At 39.4% G+C, this 12,692-nt stretch overlaps 2 protein-coding genes across 6 annotated transcripts in view; one reads left to right on the top strand and one right to left on the bottom strand.

Annotated features, from left to right (window-relative positions):
* The first annotated feature begins 881 nt into the window (after positions 1-881).
* lrpap1 (low density lipoprotein receptor-related protein associated protein 1) overlaps positions 882-12,692 on the top strand; it is a 12,672-nt gene continuing 861 nt past the window's right edge. Inside the window, exons 1-8 of the mRNA XM_006790599.3 lie at positions 882-1,248; positions 1,695-1,839; positions 6,151-6,281; positions 7,137-7,257; positions 8,506-8,661; positions 9,455-9,537; positions 10,073-10,249; positions 10,773-12,692. The exon at positions 10,773-12,692 is cut by the window's right edge and continues 861 nt beyond it. Coding sequence (XP_006790662.2) covers positions 1,087-1,248; positions 1,695-1,839; positions 6,151-6,281; positions 7,137-7,257; positions 8,506-8,661; positions 9,455-9,537; positions 10,073-10,249; positions 10,773-10,841 — 1,044 coding nt within the window. The 5' untranslated portion in view covers positions 882-1,086 and the 3' untranslated portion in view covers positions 10,842-12,692. The remainder of the gene's footprint in view (positions 1,249-1,694; positions 1,840-6,150; positions 6,282-7,136; positions 7,258-8,505; positions 8,662-9,454; positions 9,538-10,072; positions 10,250-10,772) is intronic.
* dok7b (docking protein 7b) overlaps positions 11,356-12,692 on the bottom strand; it is a 27,100-nt gene continuing 25,763 nt past the window's right edge. For all 5 annotated transcript variants that reach the window (XM_087842089.1, XM_087842091.1, XM_087842092.1 and 2 more), the window contains one exon: positions 11,356-12,692. This exon is cut by the window's right edge and continues 498 nt beyond it. The gene's annotated coding sequence lies outside the window, so the exon portion shown is untranslated.

Raw genomic sequence — 12,692 nt, 5'->3', positions numbered from 1 at the left:
CTGTTTTGGTTTGTTTGGTTTGGTTTGATTTGATTTGCAGGGGTTTCTGTTTGTTTGCTGGCTTATTTTTATGGGTTTTAGTCACTCATGTGCAGGCTTGATTTTTGTAAATGTTTTATCTTTTATTGTAATAAAACAAAAAGTCAAATCTTTAGGTAGCCTTTCAATGCTAAACTGGCCTGTGTGCAGTTCAGTTCTTTCACCAACTGAAAACATTTGTTGTATCATTAAACACAAAAAGTACCCAGGACTATTAACTTGTTGTTAAAAGAAGAGGCGATGCTACACAAGTAGTAAAACAGGTTGCTGCCATCAAGTTTAACATTAGTTAACATTTTTATTGAAATGTTAACTAATGGCCCACCTTCTTAGCTGTAAGTACCAACAACAAATGAGAACATTTTTCATTTTAAGCTGAAAAAAAAAATTTCAGCTTAAAATGCATAAGCTGAAAAACATGTTTCAGCTTACACATTTTATATGTTTTCTGTGTAGTTTTGTGAATAAAATATGGGCTTATGAGATTTGCAAATCATTGCTTTTTGTTTTTACTTATATTTTACACAGTATCCCATAATAATAATAATAATGGATAATGGATATCAAATTCTTTTCGTTTTCTTTTAGAAAAACTTCGCATCCAGTTAACTGGATGACTGTTATAGTCAGGTATCTTCTTTGGTATCTCCTTTAAGAAAGCGGTGTTTCCCTCATCCCAGTGTTTTAAAGTTACTTGGTCTTTTCAACGGGTACTTGAAAATAGAGACAGCATCTAGTACAGTAAACGCGTGGAGGCTTTCTATTTGCTGTCGGAGTCTGCAGCCTTGTTGCTAGGTAACAGCGCAGAGCGGCATTTCCAGTGTAGTTCAAGGAACGCTCTTTCCGCTTTAGTAGCTACAGAAAGGCTGCGCCAAGAAAATACATATCCCACAGTGCACTTCTCGCGGAAATGCCCGCCTCTTTTGAGCATATGACTTTCGGTGCTCCAGTGAATCACAACAATACCCCGTTTGTGGTGCTGTGTGGTTCATTTAAGTATTTTGGTGGTGTTTTTTCTGTCGTTAGTTGTGCAGAGTTGTTTTGAAAATGAGGCTGCAGTATTTGTTCGCAGCTTTGTGTCTCGGCGTTGGTGTAATGGCCGGGAAATACACTCGGGAGCTGAATGAGCCCAAACCGAACGACAGAGATGGGCAGGCAGTGGAGTTCAGGATAGCTAAGCTAAACCAGGTCTGGGAGAAAGCTCAAAGGGTATGTATTTAAGACGATCAACAGCACGACTTATGTAGCACAAATAATTTGAGGAAAATGCTGAAACAATGAAGACAGGGCAATAAGAGATACATACGTGATCGACGTACTGAGCTATGCACAGACCCAGGGGATCAGGTGGACGTTTCCTTAGTTGTTCATTGTGAAGTTGGTACTTACAGATAAGAAGGTGGGCCAAGCTTGGTATTGGAAAATTGTTGAAAAATGCGTTTTACTGCGGCTAATCCCAGTGAGCATCATTTAGCATTTAACTGCCTCTTCAGCTACCTCATCAGACCTTTGGTCAATATTTAATAGACTGTTATTGTGAGCAAAATTAGGATTATGGAAAAAAATATCTCTCTGTGTACTTTTCTGTTTCTGCAAACTTTCTCCCTCTGCCTCTCTAACAAAGCCAACATTTTCTGCTCTTTTGGATTCAACAGATGCAGTTGTCTCCAGTCCGGCAGGCTGAGCTGCACAGTGACCTGAAGATCCAGGAGAAAGATGAGCTGCAGTGGAAAAAAATGAAGGTGGAGGGATTCGATGAAAATGGGGAGAAGGAGGCCCAGCTCAGGCGCAACTTCCATGGTAAGACAACCTGCAGACTGATTCAGTCAGCAGTAGTTAGAGCTTTGTCCTGAGTCAGTTTCCTCTAGATCCTTAATTACCATCTTTAACAATCCCTGTACTGACATTTTTATGGGTTTGATTAGTAATAATGACTGCAACTGTGTATGCTAACACACTGGTAGTCACTAAAGGCAACAAAAAAACAGGATCAGAGTATCACAGGATTTCTTCTTCTACCTCTCCTTTCACTGCTTCCTTTAGGGGCCACCACAGCAGATCATCTAGCCTATCCCTAGCATCATCTTCCATCCTCTCTGCCACCGCAACCCTCTGTATGTCCTCTTCAATTACATTTATAAACCTCCTCTGTGATCTGCCTCCTTCTCTCCTGCATAGTAGTTCCATCTTCAGCATCTTATCTTGCCTCTCTAATCAGTGGGTCACGATGCGTTGGTAAGAACCATCTTCTCTCATCAAAAAGACAGATATTTTTAGAGTTAATGAATTTAAAGTTATTCCTTTAAATTTTCTTTTTGTCTAATATGGGAAAGCAGAAGGTTAATGACACCTGGCTTGTGAACAGCGTCTTTAATTTTTGTTTCAAACCTTGGAAAATAATAAAACTAAATCCTCTCATGCAAAAACACAAACAAAAGACTTTACAGAAGTTTTATCTTGTAAAACTGTCTGAGACGCTTGAGATTCCTCCATTTTTCTTGCCACTGTAGACATGAAACGGGTCCTAAATTGCTTTGCTAGTGGTGTAAGAAAAAATAATAATCTTGAATCTAACTTTAAACTTTCTGAATTTCAATGTCATTTAAACCCAGTGCTAAAAAGAGACATGGTAAGACAGATGGTTTAGGTAGGTCTAATTTAGTCAAGGCATATACTGTAGATGTCCATACAACAAAGACAAAGAAAATGTTTAATGATAGATTAAGTTCATGTACTTTTTTATAGTATATGTGCTAAACATAGCAAAGTTTAAGGATCACATACTTGACCATAAAAGTAAAAGTTTAACCGGAGTAAACTTTCTGATGTACTGGTTTGTCATTTGAAATAAACTCTGAAGGTCATACTTCTAAGCTGTGGTAGTGATTCCCCCACTGCTCCTTCCTGCTGTTATCAGTAGCACTCTTCATATGTCACTTAATCTGTTCACTTGTCACCTGGCAGATGACTTACTAAAAGCATGCTAATTTTCTCCTGTGCTATTCAGGCTGTGGGTAAAAAGATATTTCTGTATTTTGAATTACGTTTTAGATATTCTTTATGTAGTATTTAGCAGTGTTTAGACTGAGGTGCTATTGTAGGATTTTAAAGGATAGGCATACTGTATCTCCCTTTATTCCTTGTGAGAGCTCGGCCAGCAGTCCACCTGCTCTGGTTCCTCTCCTTCCTCGCTCCCCTGTGGTGCAGTGACCTTCCTGCTACAGGCAGAGCAACACAGTCCCTCCTTTAGCTGGCTAAATATAAATGTTTAAGGAGCGCATCAAGTCATCTTTTCCGTGCTCCTGTCCTTCTCCTTAACTCATTCTAATTGAGCTTCACAGTCATTTTGTCTCCCTCATTACCTTCATTTCCTCTGCGCTTGTTCTTGATGTATTTTATATGCCAAAAGACACTCCTCACACCGGTCAGTCGGAGAACGTAAACACACAACGATGAAAGTGTAAACTGTTTAACTCCTCCAGCACCACAGAGATTTTCTACTGTCTTAATGAAGATTTTAAATGTAAACACACTTCTTGAAGTTAATAAATGACACTGGTGATTTGCAAAAATGCTGTGATGGTGCTGAATCAGCACCTACAATAAACGTTTACTGGAGAATAATGAGGGCAGAGATTTCTCAGTGCCAAGTCCATCTTTATATGCTTTGTTTTTCAATTTGCCAAATTCATCCATTTTTTTAACCACTTATTCAGTTCAGGGTCACAGAATAACTGGAGCGTGGCTGGTACACCCTGGACAGGTCAACAGTCACTGACAAATATTTACCTTTTTACTAGGGGTGGGGGAAAAAATCGATACTGTGTAGTATCGTGATATTTTGTTTGCTAATAATGTATCGATACAGGGACAGCAGAAATCGATATTTTGTTACAAAAAAGGTTTTTGTGCTCTGACTTCAGAGCATGTTGATCCTTTTTCTGAGCAAGAATCCTGACATTCCTTCACTGTCCAAATGTGTTTAACTTTTTTTTGGCAGCAATAAACATGACAGTTTACTTATTTTAATTTAAGACATGTTTTATTTTAATTAAGTTTAAAACTTTTTTATTTAATGTAAAATTATATTTTTGTTTTAATTTACTTTCAAATTCTTCAGTTGCTGAAGGGGCTGCATAGTTTTCATAAATTGCATAGTTCAGAATAGCTGTAATTGTACCAGATGGTTGCATTCAGTTAAGTTGGACTAGACTGTAATACAAACCGTTCAGTTTGTCAACAATAAAACTGAAATGAGAGAAAGACTGAGTGTGAGACTTTGATATTAGATAAAATGAATATTGATAAAGTTTACCTTTATGTACAGAATGTGAATATCGCAAAATATTTTTAAAAATTGCAATAATATCGTATCGTGCGTTAAGTATTGTGATAATATCGTATCGTGGGATGTATGGTGATTCCCACCTCTACTTTTTACTATCAAATATTTGCCAATAATAATAGGTAATAATAAAGTTATATATAATAATAAAGGTTTTTGAATGTATTATTATTATCATTATCATTATTATTATTATTATCTCTTGTCTTATTCACTTAATGATGTAGACATTCTGCCAAATTGTGGAGTTGTTCACAATGCCACTGCTACTAAATGAATTAATTGACAAATACTACTTAATGTCTTGAAAAAAATATTCATTCGAGGTTGTTTTTAAAAGCCATTGGCAGCCTTATCATGTGCTATATACACAGAAATATAATATAATACAGCAGACATGGGCACTCAAACAATCCTGAAAGGAAACCTATAAATCCAATGAAGTTGGCCTTTGTCCAGGGTGGCTGTAGCTCAAGTGGTAGAGCAGGTTACCTACTAATCAGAAGTTGGTTTAATCACCATCTGCTCCAGTCTGCATGCCAAATATCACTGGGCAACATACTAACCCCAAGTTTCTCTCCAGTGCATCCATCCGAGTATGAATGCGTGTGAATGTTAGAAAGCACTTACATAGAAGAAAGTGCTTGTGTGAATGGGTGAGTGAGACAAGTGGCCTTGAGAGCTCAGGTAGAGTAGAAAGGTGCTATATAAGAACCAGTCCATTTACCATGTCCCACCCCTGTCCCCAAAGAGCTATAGCTTTATAATAGATCAGAACTTACTCACTTTTTCCATATTAACTTAGGCACAGACTTACTGGCCCAAAATGATTTCCCAGGGGTCTTTGACTCGGTAGGGTGACCAAGTTATTGTTTGGCTTTTATTTAGTTGCTATAAAGAAAACAGAGAAGGCTGTCATCATATGTCAGTCAGGGTAACATCTGACTGTGTTTTGCTGCTAAGTCACAGTTTATGTAGATTTGGCTGATATATGATAGAAACTATGACAAAGAAAGAAAATTTAGCTACAGTGACGACCATGAAACTACTAATAACTGGATGAAGCTGGTGGAAAGTGATTAATTTCGCATTTGGGAGAAAATTACGTGCAGTGATGCATTAAGTCACCAGCAACTATGTGATTACAAAGTTTTTAAATTACACCAAGCATCTTTTTTGCTTTTCTTCAGGGAAAAAAAAGAGTATATGCTTATATTAGACAACAAATGCATATTTCATTCTCTTCCGCTTATCCTTGTCAGGGTCACGGGGGGGCTGGAGCCTATCGTTGGTACCATAGGGAGGTAGGGTACACACCTGGACAGGTTGCCAGTCTTGTCACAGGGCTAACACAGACAGAGACAACCATTCGCACTCGCATTCAAACCTATGGACAATTTAGAATTACCAGTTAATTTAACCTTACTAACTGCATGTCTTTGGATTGTGGGAAGAAGCTGGACTCCACCCAGAAAGGCCCCAGGAAAATAAAATAACCACTAAAAATATATTGGTCTGGCTCTACTTCTTCTTTACCTTCATTAGGGATCCTACTCCCCTTGATGTTTCCTTTGAAATTTATGAGTTACTGTCAAGGGGTTTAGAGTCTTGTTAAATGATTAATATGTATGTCTTAGTCACTTTAGATTCTCTTGCCTATCTCCCGCTTCCTCCCAAGATACAGCCTCTGTTGTTGTTCCTTAGAGGCTCACGTCAGGATAATTCAACACAGCGTTTGTTTAAAGTCTTGTGGTTGTGTTATGCAGTGATCCTCGCCAAGTATGGGATGGATGGGAAAAGGGACACACGGCCACTGGAGAGCAACTCACTGAAAGATCACGACATCAAGGAGGAAGATGCATTTGAGGATCCCAGACTGGACAAACTCTGGAACAAGGTTTGTGTTTGTGTGCATAACTCTGAAAATACTGAAGTATTGCTTTATGTAAGGTGCTTTGATTTAATGCTTGCATTGTTTGTAGTGTAACTGTAGGACTTCAATGCCAACCCTGTTGCTGTTCCTCTTTAAAAACCTTACCAGAGCCTGTAAAAATAAAAACTTATGGACATGAACTTCAGATCACCTTAGTGCCACTCGGCTTCCAAGAAACAAAGAACAAGAGAACTAAACACTTTACAAGGTAACAAGCTTGTAAAATGTTTAGTGAGTCTCTGATTTCATCATTTTCACTGAACACAGCAAATCCACTTTCAAGGGGTTTCTTCCATACACAGTCATCAGATACATTCAGTCTAATCAGAACTTCATAACTCATTTATCAAATTACATCAAATCTGTAAGATCTAAACTTGTTTAATGGCCAACCAGTCACAAAGGGAGCAGCGTGAGCTAGTTCAAGCAGGAAACTCGAGCTGCATCATACACTGACAACACTGATTGCTGCCTTGCATCACTGTTTCAGCTTCTCTTCCACCCCAGCATTCACACCGTAGACCCCAACTCCCCAATTTTCTAAAGTCTTTGTGTGAAAATGAGCAATCTCTGACTATTTTTATATGTCCAATATAGTTGAATGGCTTTAAAATATTCATATAAATGTAATCATTAAAATCACTACACTTAATAAGCCTAAACCTTCTCAGACTCTTACCAAACAGTCCTGCTGTACTGAGCGTTGATTCTTTTACTGCTACTTGTGATAGTAAAGTCTTTCCCTTGCAAAAGATCCTCGTTCTTCTGATGCCTTTGAAACGAAATCCTCTATATCTCTAATGCCTCTTCCCCCACCAGGCTAAGATCTCAGGGAAGTTCTCTGATGAGGAGCTGCTGAACTTGAAGAGGGAGTTCCAGCACCACAAGGACAAGATCCACGAGTACAACATCCTCATGGACACCGTCAGCAGGACTGAGGGTGAGCCATGTGAATCACTCCCTTTGATCCGTTGCAAGCGCGTGTGTCGCACTACTTCTGTTTAGCTTTATTAGTGTTTTCTGAGGCCAGGTTTAAAAGCATTTCAACCCAGTCCTCCTTTCTGTTGCTTCGTCCTTCGTCTATTCAAGATCTCTTACAGAATATCCCTTTCTATCTTAGCAGCTCTTATTGACCCTTTTATGCCATTTACTGCTATTTTATTCTGTGCAGACCTAGCTGGTGTTTGTAATCATATCAGAATCATTTTAAAAAACAAAAGCGGAGTAAATGTAAGAAATGTAAGAAATAAGGCTTACGAGGTTATAAAGTAATCTTTTCTAGATGCCATGGCTGTTCTGCACACCCGTGTTTTATAGGGTTGAAGTCTGAAGTACTCTCTGTCTGTCTGCTCAGTCTTGTGGTCATATACGTAGGTGGCAGGTATCAGACTGCACATGTTACCACCCACTACTTTGTGCTCTATCAGTGCTTGTCAAATCACATCAAGCTGTGAGTTTTAAGAGGAGCTGACAGGCCCCACTGTGTTTCCAGTAGGCACGGGGAGGACAGGCACGTCTTCTTCGGATGTGACTTGACACTTTGCAGCTGTTACGTGCCAGAACTTTCCCGATAGCGCTGCACAGCGCTGCGTTTTTGCCACACAAGCCGGGGGTATTTCTTCTGCTTGTCTGATGCTTTTAAATATTAAGCCAATCACATGTTGCCTTGAGGGAGTGACTGTGAACTTCCACAGTACCTCCACGTCCATCCACTGCCTGTCTAGTTTCCTCAGTTTTCATCCAGTTTGGCTTCTCTTCTTTTTTTTCTTCCCCTTTTTTCATTCAAATGTCAACCGTTATCATTTAGTCAGTGCGGTGCTGTACACTTAGGCTTTGTTTGGCTTTTTCCTTTTTCTAGCACCACACAGGCTGTTCAAGGTTCTCGTGAAAAAGTTGCTAAATAAATGACAAATAAGCCAGTTTTCTAAAATGACTTTAAGCTTTAACGGGTTATTTAATGTAATAATGTAAAAAGCTGCTTTCTTTTTATCTTTTATTAGTTTAATTTACTTTTTGTCTCTTTCCTTTTCCCTTCTGTCATCTATCCCTCATTTTCTCCATCCATCTCCTCTGCCCTCACTCCTATCTAACCCACCCACCCACACAACCCTGCGGGCTTTTCACTTCTAATTTGCCCCCTCTCTCCCTCTTCTCCCCTTTATTTCCTTTCATCTGTTCCTCTCAACAGAAATACACAAGAACGTGATCTCTTCCCTGGAGGGTGATACCAAAGAGCACGTGCTGCAGCAGAAGCACACAGAGCTGAAGCACAAAATGAGAGACCTCAACCAGGGCTTTGAGCGCCTCCGTAAGCTCAGCCACGAGGGCTTCACCGAAGATAGCGGTGAGACATGAAAAGCACACACACGCTCCACTTGTCTCTTTTTGCATCTCCATTAGACGCCACATTTATCTCATCAGCTTAATTACTAGGATTTGTAATCATAATAACACATTACTGTATCACGGCTGATGGCTTTAAGTGTTTTGCATTTTTTAAAGACGTTCATTGAAAGCAGCTCGCTACGCTGCATTCGCCCAGTGACGTCGAACAGCTCGGCCTTGTGCTGTTTAACAGACAAAGCATTTCACTCACCGGTGCATTTTATCTCCACTCCTCAGATATGTAAGGCTGCTGTTAGTCGAGTGTGCTGCAGAGTTTGCGTTAGGCTTCACTTGCAGGTGCAGGTTTCAGTGGGAGGTTGTCGAGAAGTTTAGATGAAGGCATTGTACCTTCTGCTGATCCATAATGATTTTGTTGCTGCGCCTCTACCTCCAGGTTGTTTCATACTAAACCACTCGTTCCCCTCACATCTTTGCTTCCTCTTGCAGAAATCTGTTTTTGATCCCCTCCCCTCTTTTTTTTTTTTCCTTTTACACTTGCAGTTTTGTAGCACTTCAGGAGCGAAGAGTGTGTGTGACAGCACCTCAAGATTAAATTCTTAATGCGAGCTTTTTGCCTCTTTCATATTTTGTGTGTATTTCTATAAAGTGATACGTTGCTGTGATTGCATGATAGGAAATATCTGCTGCGACTGCTCCTCCTCAGAGCTGCCTTCCTCTTGAGTGTTTGTGGCTCCAAAATGTCTCTTTGGATTGTTTATCTTTTCATCTGCCTTTCCCTTCCTGGTCTGTAGAGTTTCGGGAGCCGCGTGTGATTGAACTGTGGGAGGCTGCCAAGAGAACCAACCTCAGCAACGATGAGCTAGAGTCTCTCAAGGTAGTGCTTACATCTCTTGTGACTGCTTTTATGTTTTTGAGCACGCTCTTGCCCTGTCTGTTCCTAAATGACACTTTTTGTTTTAATGCGGTGCTACAATCTAACTCCAACTCCACAAAACTTTTTAATCAAGCGCTCTTCTGGCACAGAAGCATTAACTGTATTATTTTCCACTACTTAGTAGCTAAGTACTACTTGTGTACGGTGTAAGTGCAACTTATTATGATCACATTTTTATGTATTGCACTTTTGAAATTCACAAGTATTCCACTCTCCTGGATCTCGTTGTGCTCCTTTCACCGTTTGTCCCCTTGGGCAGCAGATTGCAGTGAACAACTCAATTTAAATGTTTTGGGGTTTCTATCAGGTTTCAGGATCAAATCTATCACAGGAAACATTTAGCTTGAATTTCCTCTGTGGCACTTTGCTTCTATTTGCCTCTTGAGATACATATAAGCTACTTGTTCAGCTGTGCATGTAACTGAAGGTTAACTGAACTTACACCCCTCTATGTTGGCTGCTCTTATTCATTTAGGAGGAGCTACGTCACTTTGAGACTAAAGTAGAGAAGCACAGTCATTACAAGGAGCAGCTGGAGTTGTCCCATCAGAAGTTGCAGCATGTGGAGGCTCTAGGAGACACAGAGCACATCAAGAGGAACAAGGAAAAGTATGACACACTCGCTGAGAAGACTAGGGAGATGGGCTACAAGGTAAGTAAGAATAAAGAGGTTCTCTTAGCATTTAATATGCTGTTTGACTTCTCACCCGCATTAGAAATGAATAATAAATTATATGTAGTATTTGGTAATTGCTTATAAGGCTGGAAAGGTCTGGTTGTTGGAGGACTGCAGTAGTCCCAGTGTTAAGTGGCTTTTTATTTTCACAGCTTTTTGTTTGCGCTTCAAAGTTTATAACCATCTCAAAGCCATCCACACTTATCTAAGTGAAGTGTATGTATTAACGTGTGCTGAAAGTCCAGTGTCAGACCAGATGCATTTAACAAACATTGCCAATACAGTAACATAAATGCATAAATAAAATCAAGACAACTGGTTTTCCAGTTTTCACTCCCTGCAACTTGAGCTTGAAATGTGAACAGAATTACAATTTACTATGAAAACAAGCAAACTTGTTGTTTTCATAGGAAGTAAACTAATAATCATTTGTGTTGACAAGTCCCTGTTTAGCTGCATAGTGGTCTTGCATTTAAATGGCGTGTGTGTTTGATTTCAGATGAAGAAACATATGCAGGATTTGTCCAACAAGATTTCTCGCCAGGGACTCCAACACAACGAACTCTGAGAGGTCATCACGCCAGTGAAAGAACTGTAATGTTTTTGTTTAGTCACACACAACCTTGATCAACCATGCCACCATTTCTTTTTTAACTGCTGTTAAGAAAAAAAAAATCAGTGTTTTATGTGAGTCTTTTTATACTTTTGTAGAGAATGAAATGCTTAATGAGTGAATTCCTGGTTATATGTATGTAATATGCATGAAGTATTATAAAGCAGCTCAGACTGTCAGTCAAGGTACAGATAAATTAAATATAGAAGTGTGAGCACCAGTGTGGTACTCCATACAACAGTTATTTGTATAACAAGTGGAAATGTCTTATTGTTGGTGGTAGATAAGGGATAGACAGCACTATTGGCTTGACCAGACCAGAAGCAGTTGGTCTGTTTGTCCACATTACATATGTGCTGTTGCCACTGTAGGACCTCATAGTTTCCCTATTGACATATTTTGGTGTTACTTGAACTGTCTGATCAATATAAAATGAAGATCAAGAGTAGAAGCACTGAAAACTAGTGATCTGAAAATAAAATACCAATCTTTAATATTCAGTAAGATACAGGTGTCAACAACAGACATACAGTAATATTTTAAAAATACAGATTTACAACATTCGTACGCTTTGGCATAAATGAAAGCACTTAATAAACTGTAGAGAAAAGCGGTCTCTGTAGTGACATTAAAGGATATTTTTTGCAAAACGTTAGATTTTCGTGAGTCATCCTCATGCTGTTTCTTTCTCCTCAGAGACACTAGTGGGGAACCAAAATTATAAAAATAAATTTGCATCCATTATTTTACAATTTGTCCTGATGATATCAAGAGGGAGGTGAGAAATTGAAACAAACACTATGCTTTTCCATTCATCAGTTCCTGGCCTCTCACAGACCAGAAGCAGAGGCATTGATTACTGTGATGAATAATGTTTCTGGATGGCTGATTACTTAGTCATGTCCTGCTTGGACCACATGGGCCTGGATTAATGTAATTTGCACCCTGGGTATAACTGTAAGCTGCTTATTTTTATCGAATGCTTTTCCGCTTTGAGGTGAAATGATCACCAGGGAAGTTGGGGCTCTTGGCATTCAATTGTAAGGCATGAGATGAGGTGGGCTTTATCTCACTGTGAAATCTTATTTTGATCCAAACCCAATGGCAGTCGGTGACCTCTTGAGAAAAGAGGTAGCATAAATTATATGGTGATCACAAAGCCTGACGAAAATCAACCCAGCAAGAACTGTAAATACATTACAGCTTAAAAAGCTGTCATTTATTCTTGTTTTCCAGACGCAATAACGATGATAAACAATAGTTTACGCCCATCCCCTTATAATTAAAGCCATTCAACCAGTAATCTTGGTAATCTTGAGATTACTGGTTGGCATCGGTAAGGTAGGTTTCCATCAATCCTCAGCATATACAAGGTGTGATCATAAAGTTCCAGGACTTGTATAATAAAAGGACATTCAGCTGTGTGCTCATTCCCAAAGGCTTGCCACAGCAGATGGATTCGCTGTTTTTGATGTGGCACAGATTTTATACCAGATGCTCTTCCTTATCCAGCCCTCCCTTTAATCCCTACCTGGGACTGACACTGAGTGTACTCGCTTGTGATCGCATAAGGATGGGTTTGTGTGTCCTCAAACCAGAAATTTTTGCCTATAAGGCAAATCTGGATCCAAAAAATACTAAAAGGACTTAAAATGTGACTAAATTTGGGGAATCGCCCCTTTAAGGCCTTTTCCTGGATCGCAAAACAATGCAGATCCTTTGCAACTGCTGCTTAACCACAGACCTTGTTGATTATGTTAATGATGTTTTAAACTGGCTTGACTTTCATGTCTGTGTTGAAGAAGA

The sequence above is a fragment of the Neolamprologus brichardi genome, chromosome 6 (assembly GCF_056152115.1).
Source record: "Neolamprologus brichardi isolate AB-2024 chromosome 6, ASM5615211v1, whole genome shotgun sequence".
NCBI lineage: Eukaryota > Metazoa > Chordata > Actinopteri > Cichliformes > Cichlidae > Neolamprologus > Neolamprologus brichardi.
Note: the sequence above shows the minus strand (reverse complement) of the source record. Positions and strands in the feature narration are given on the sequence as shown.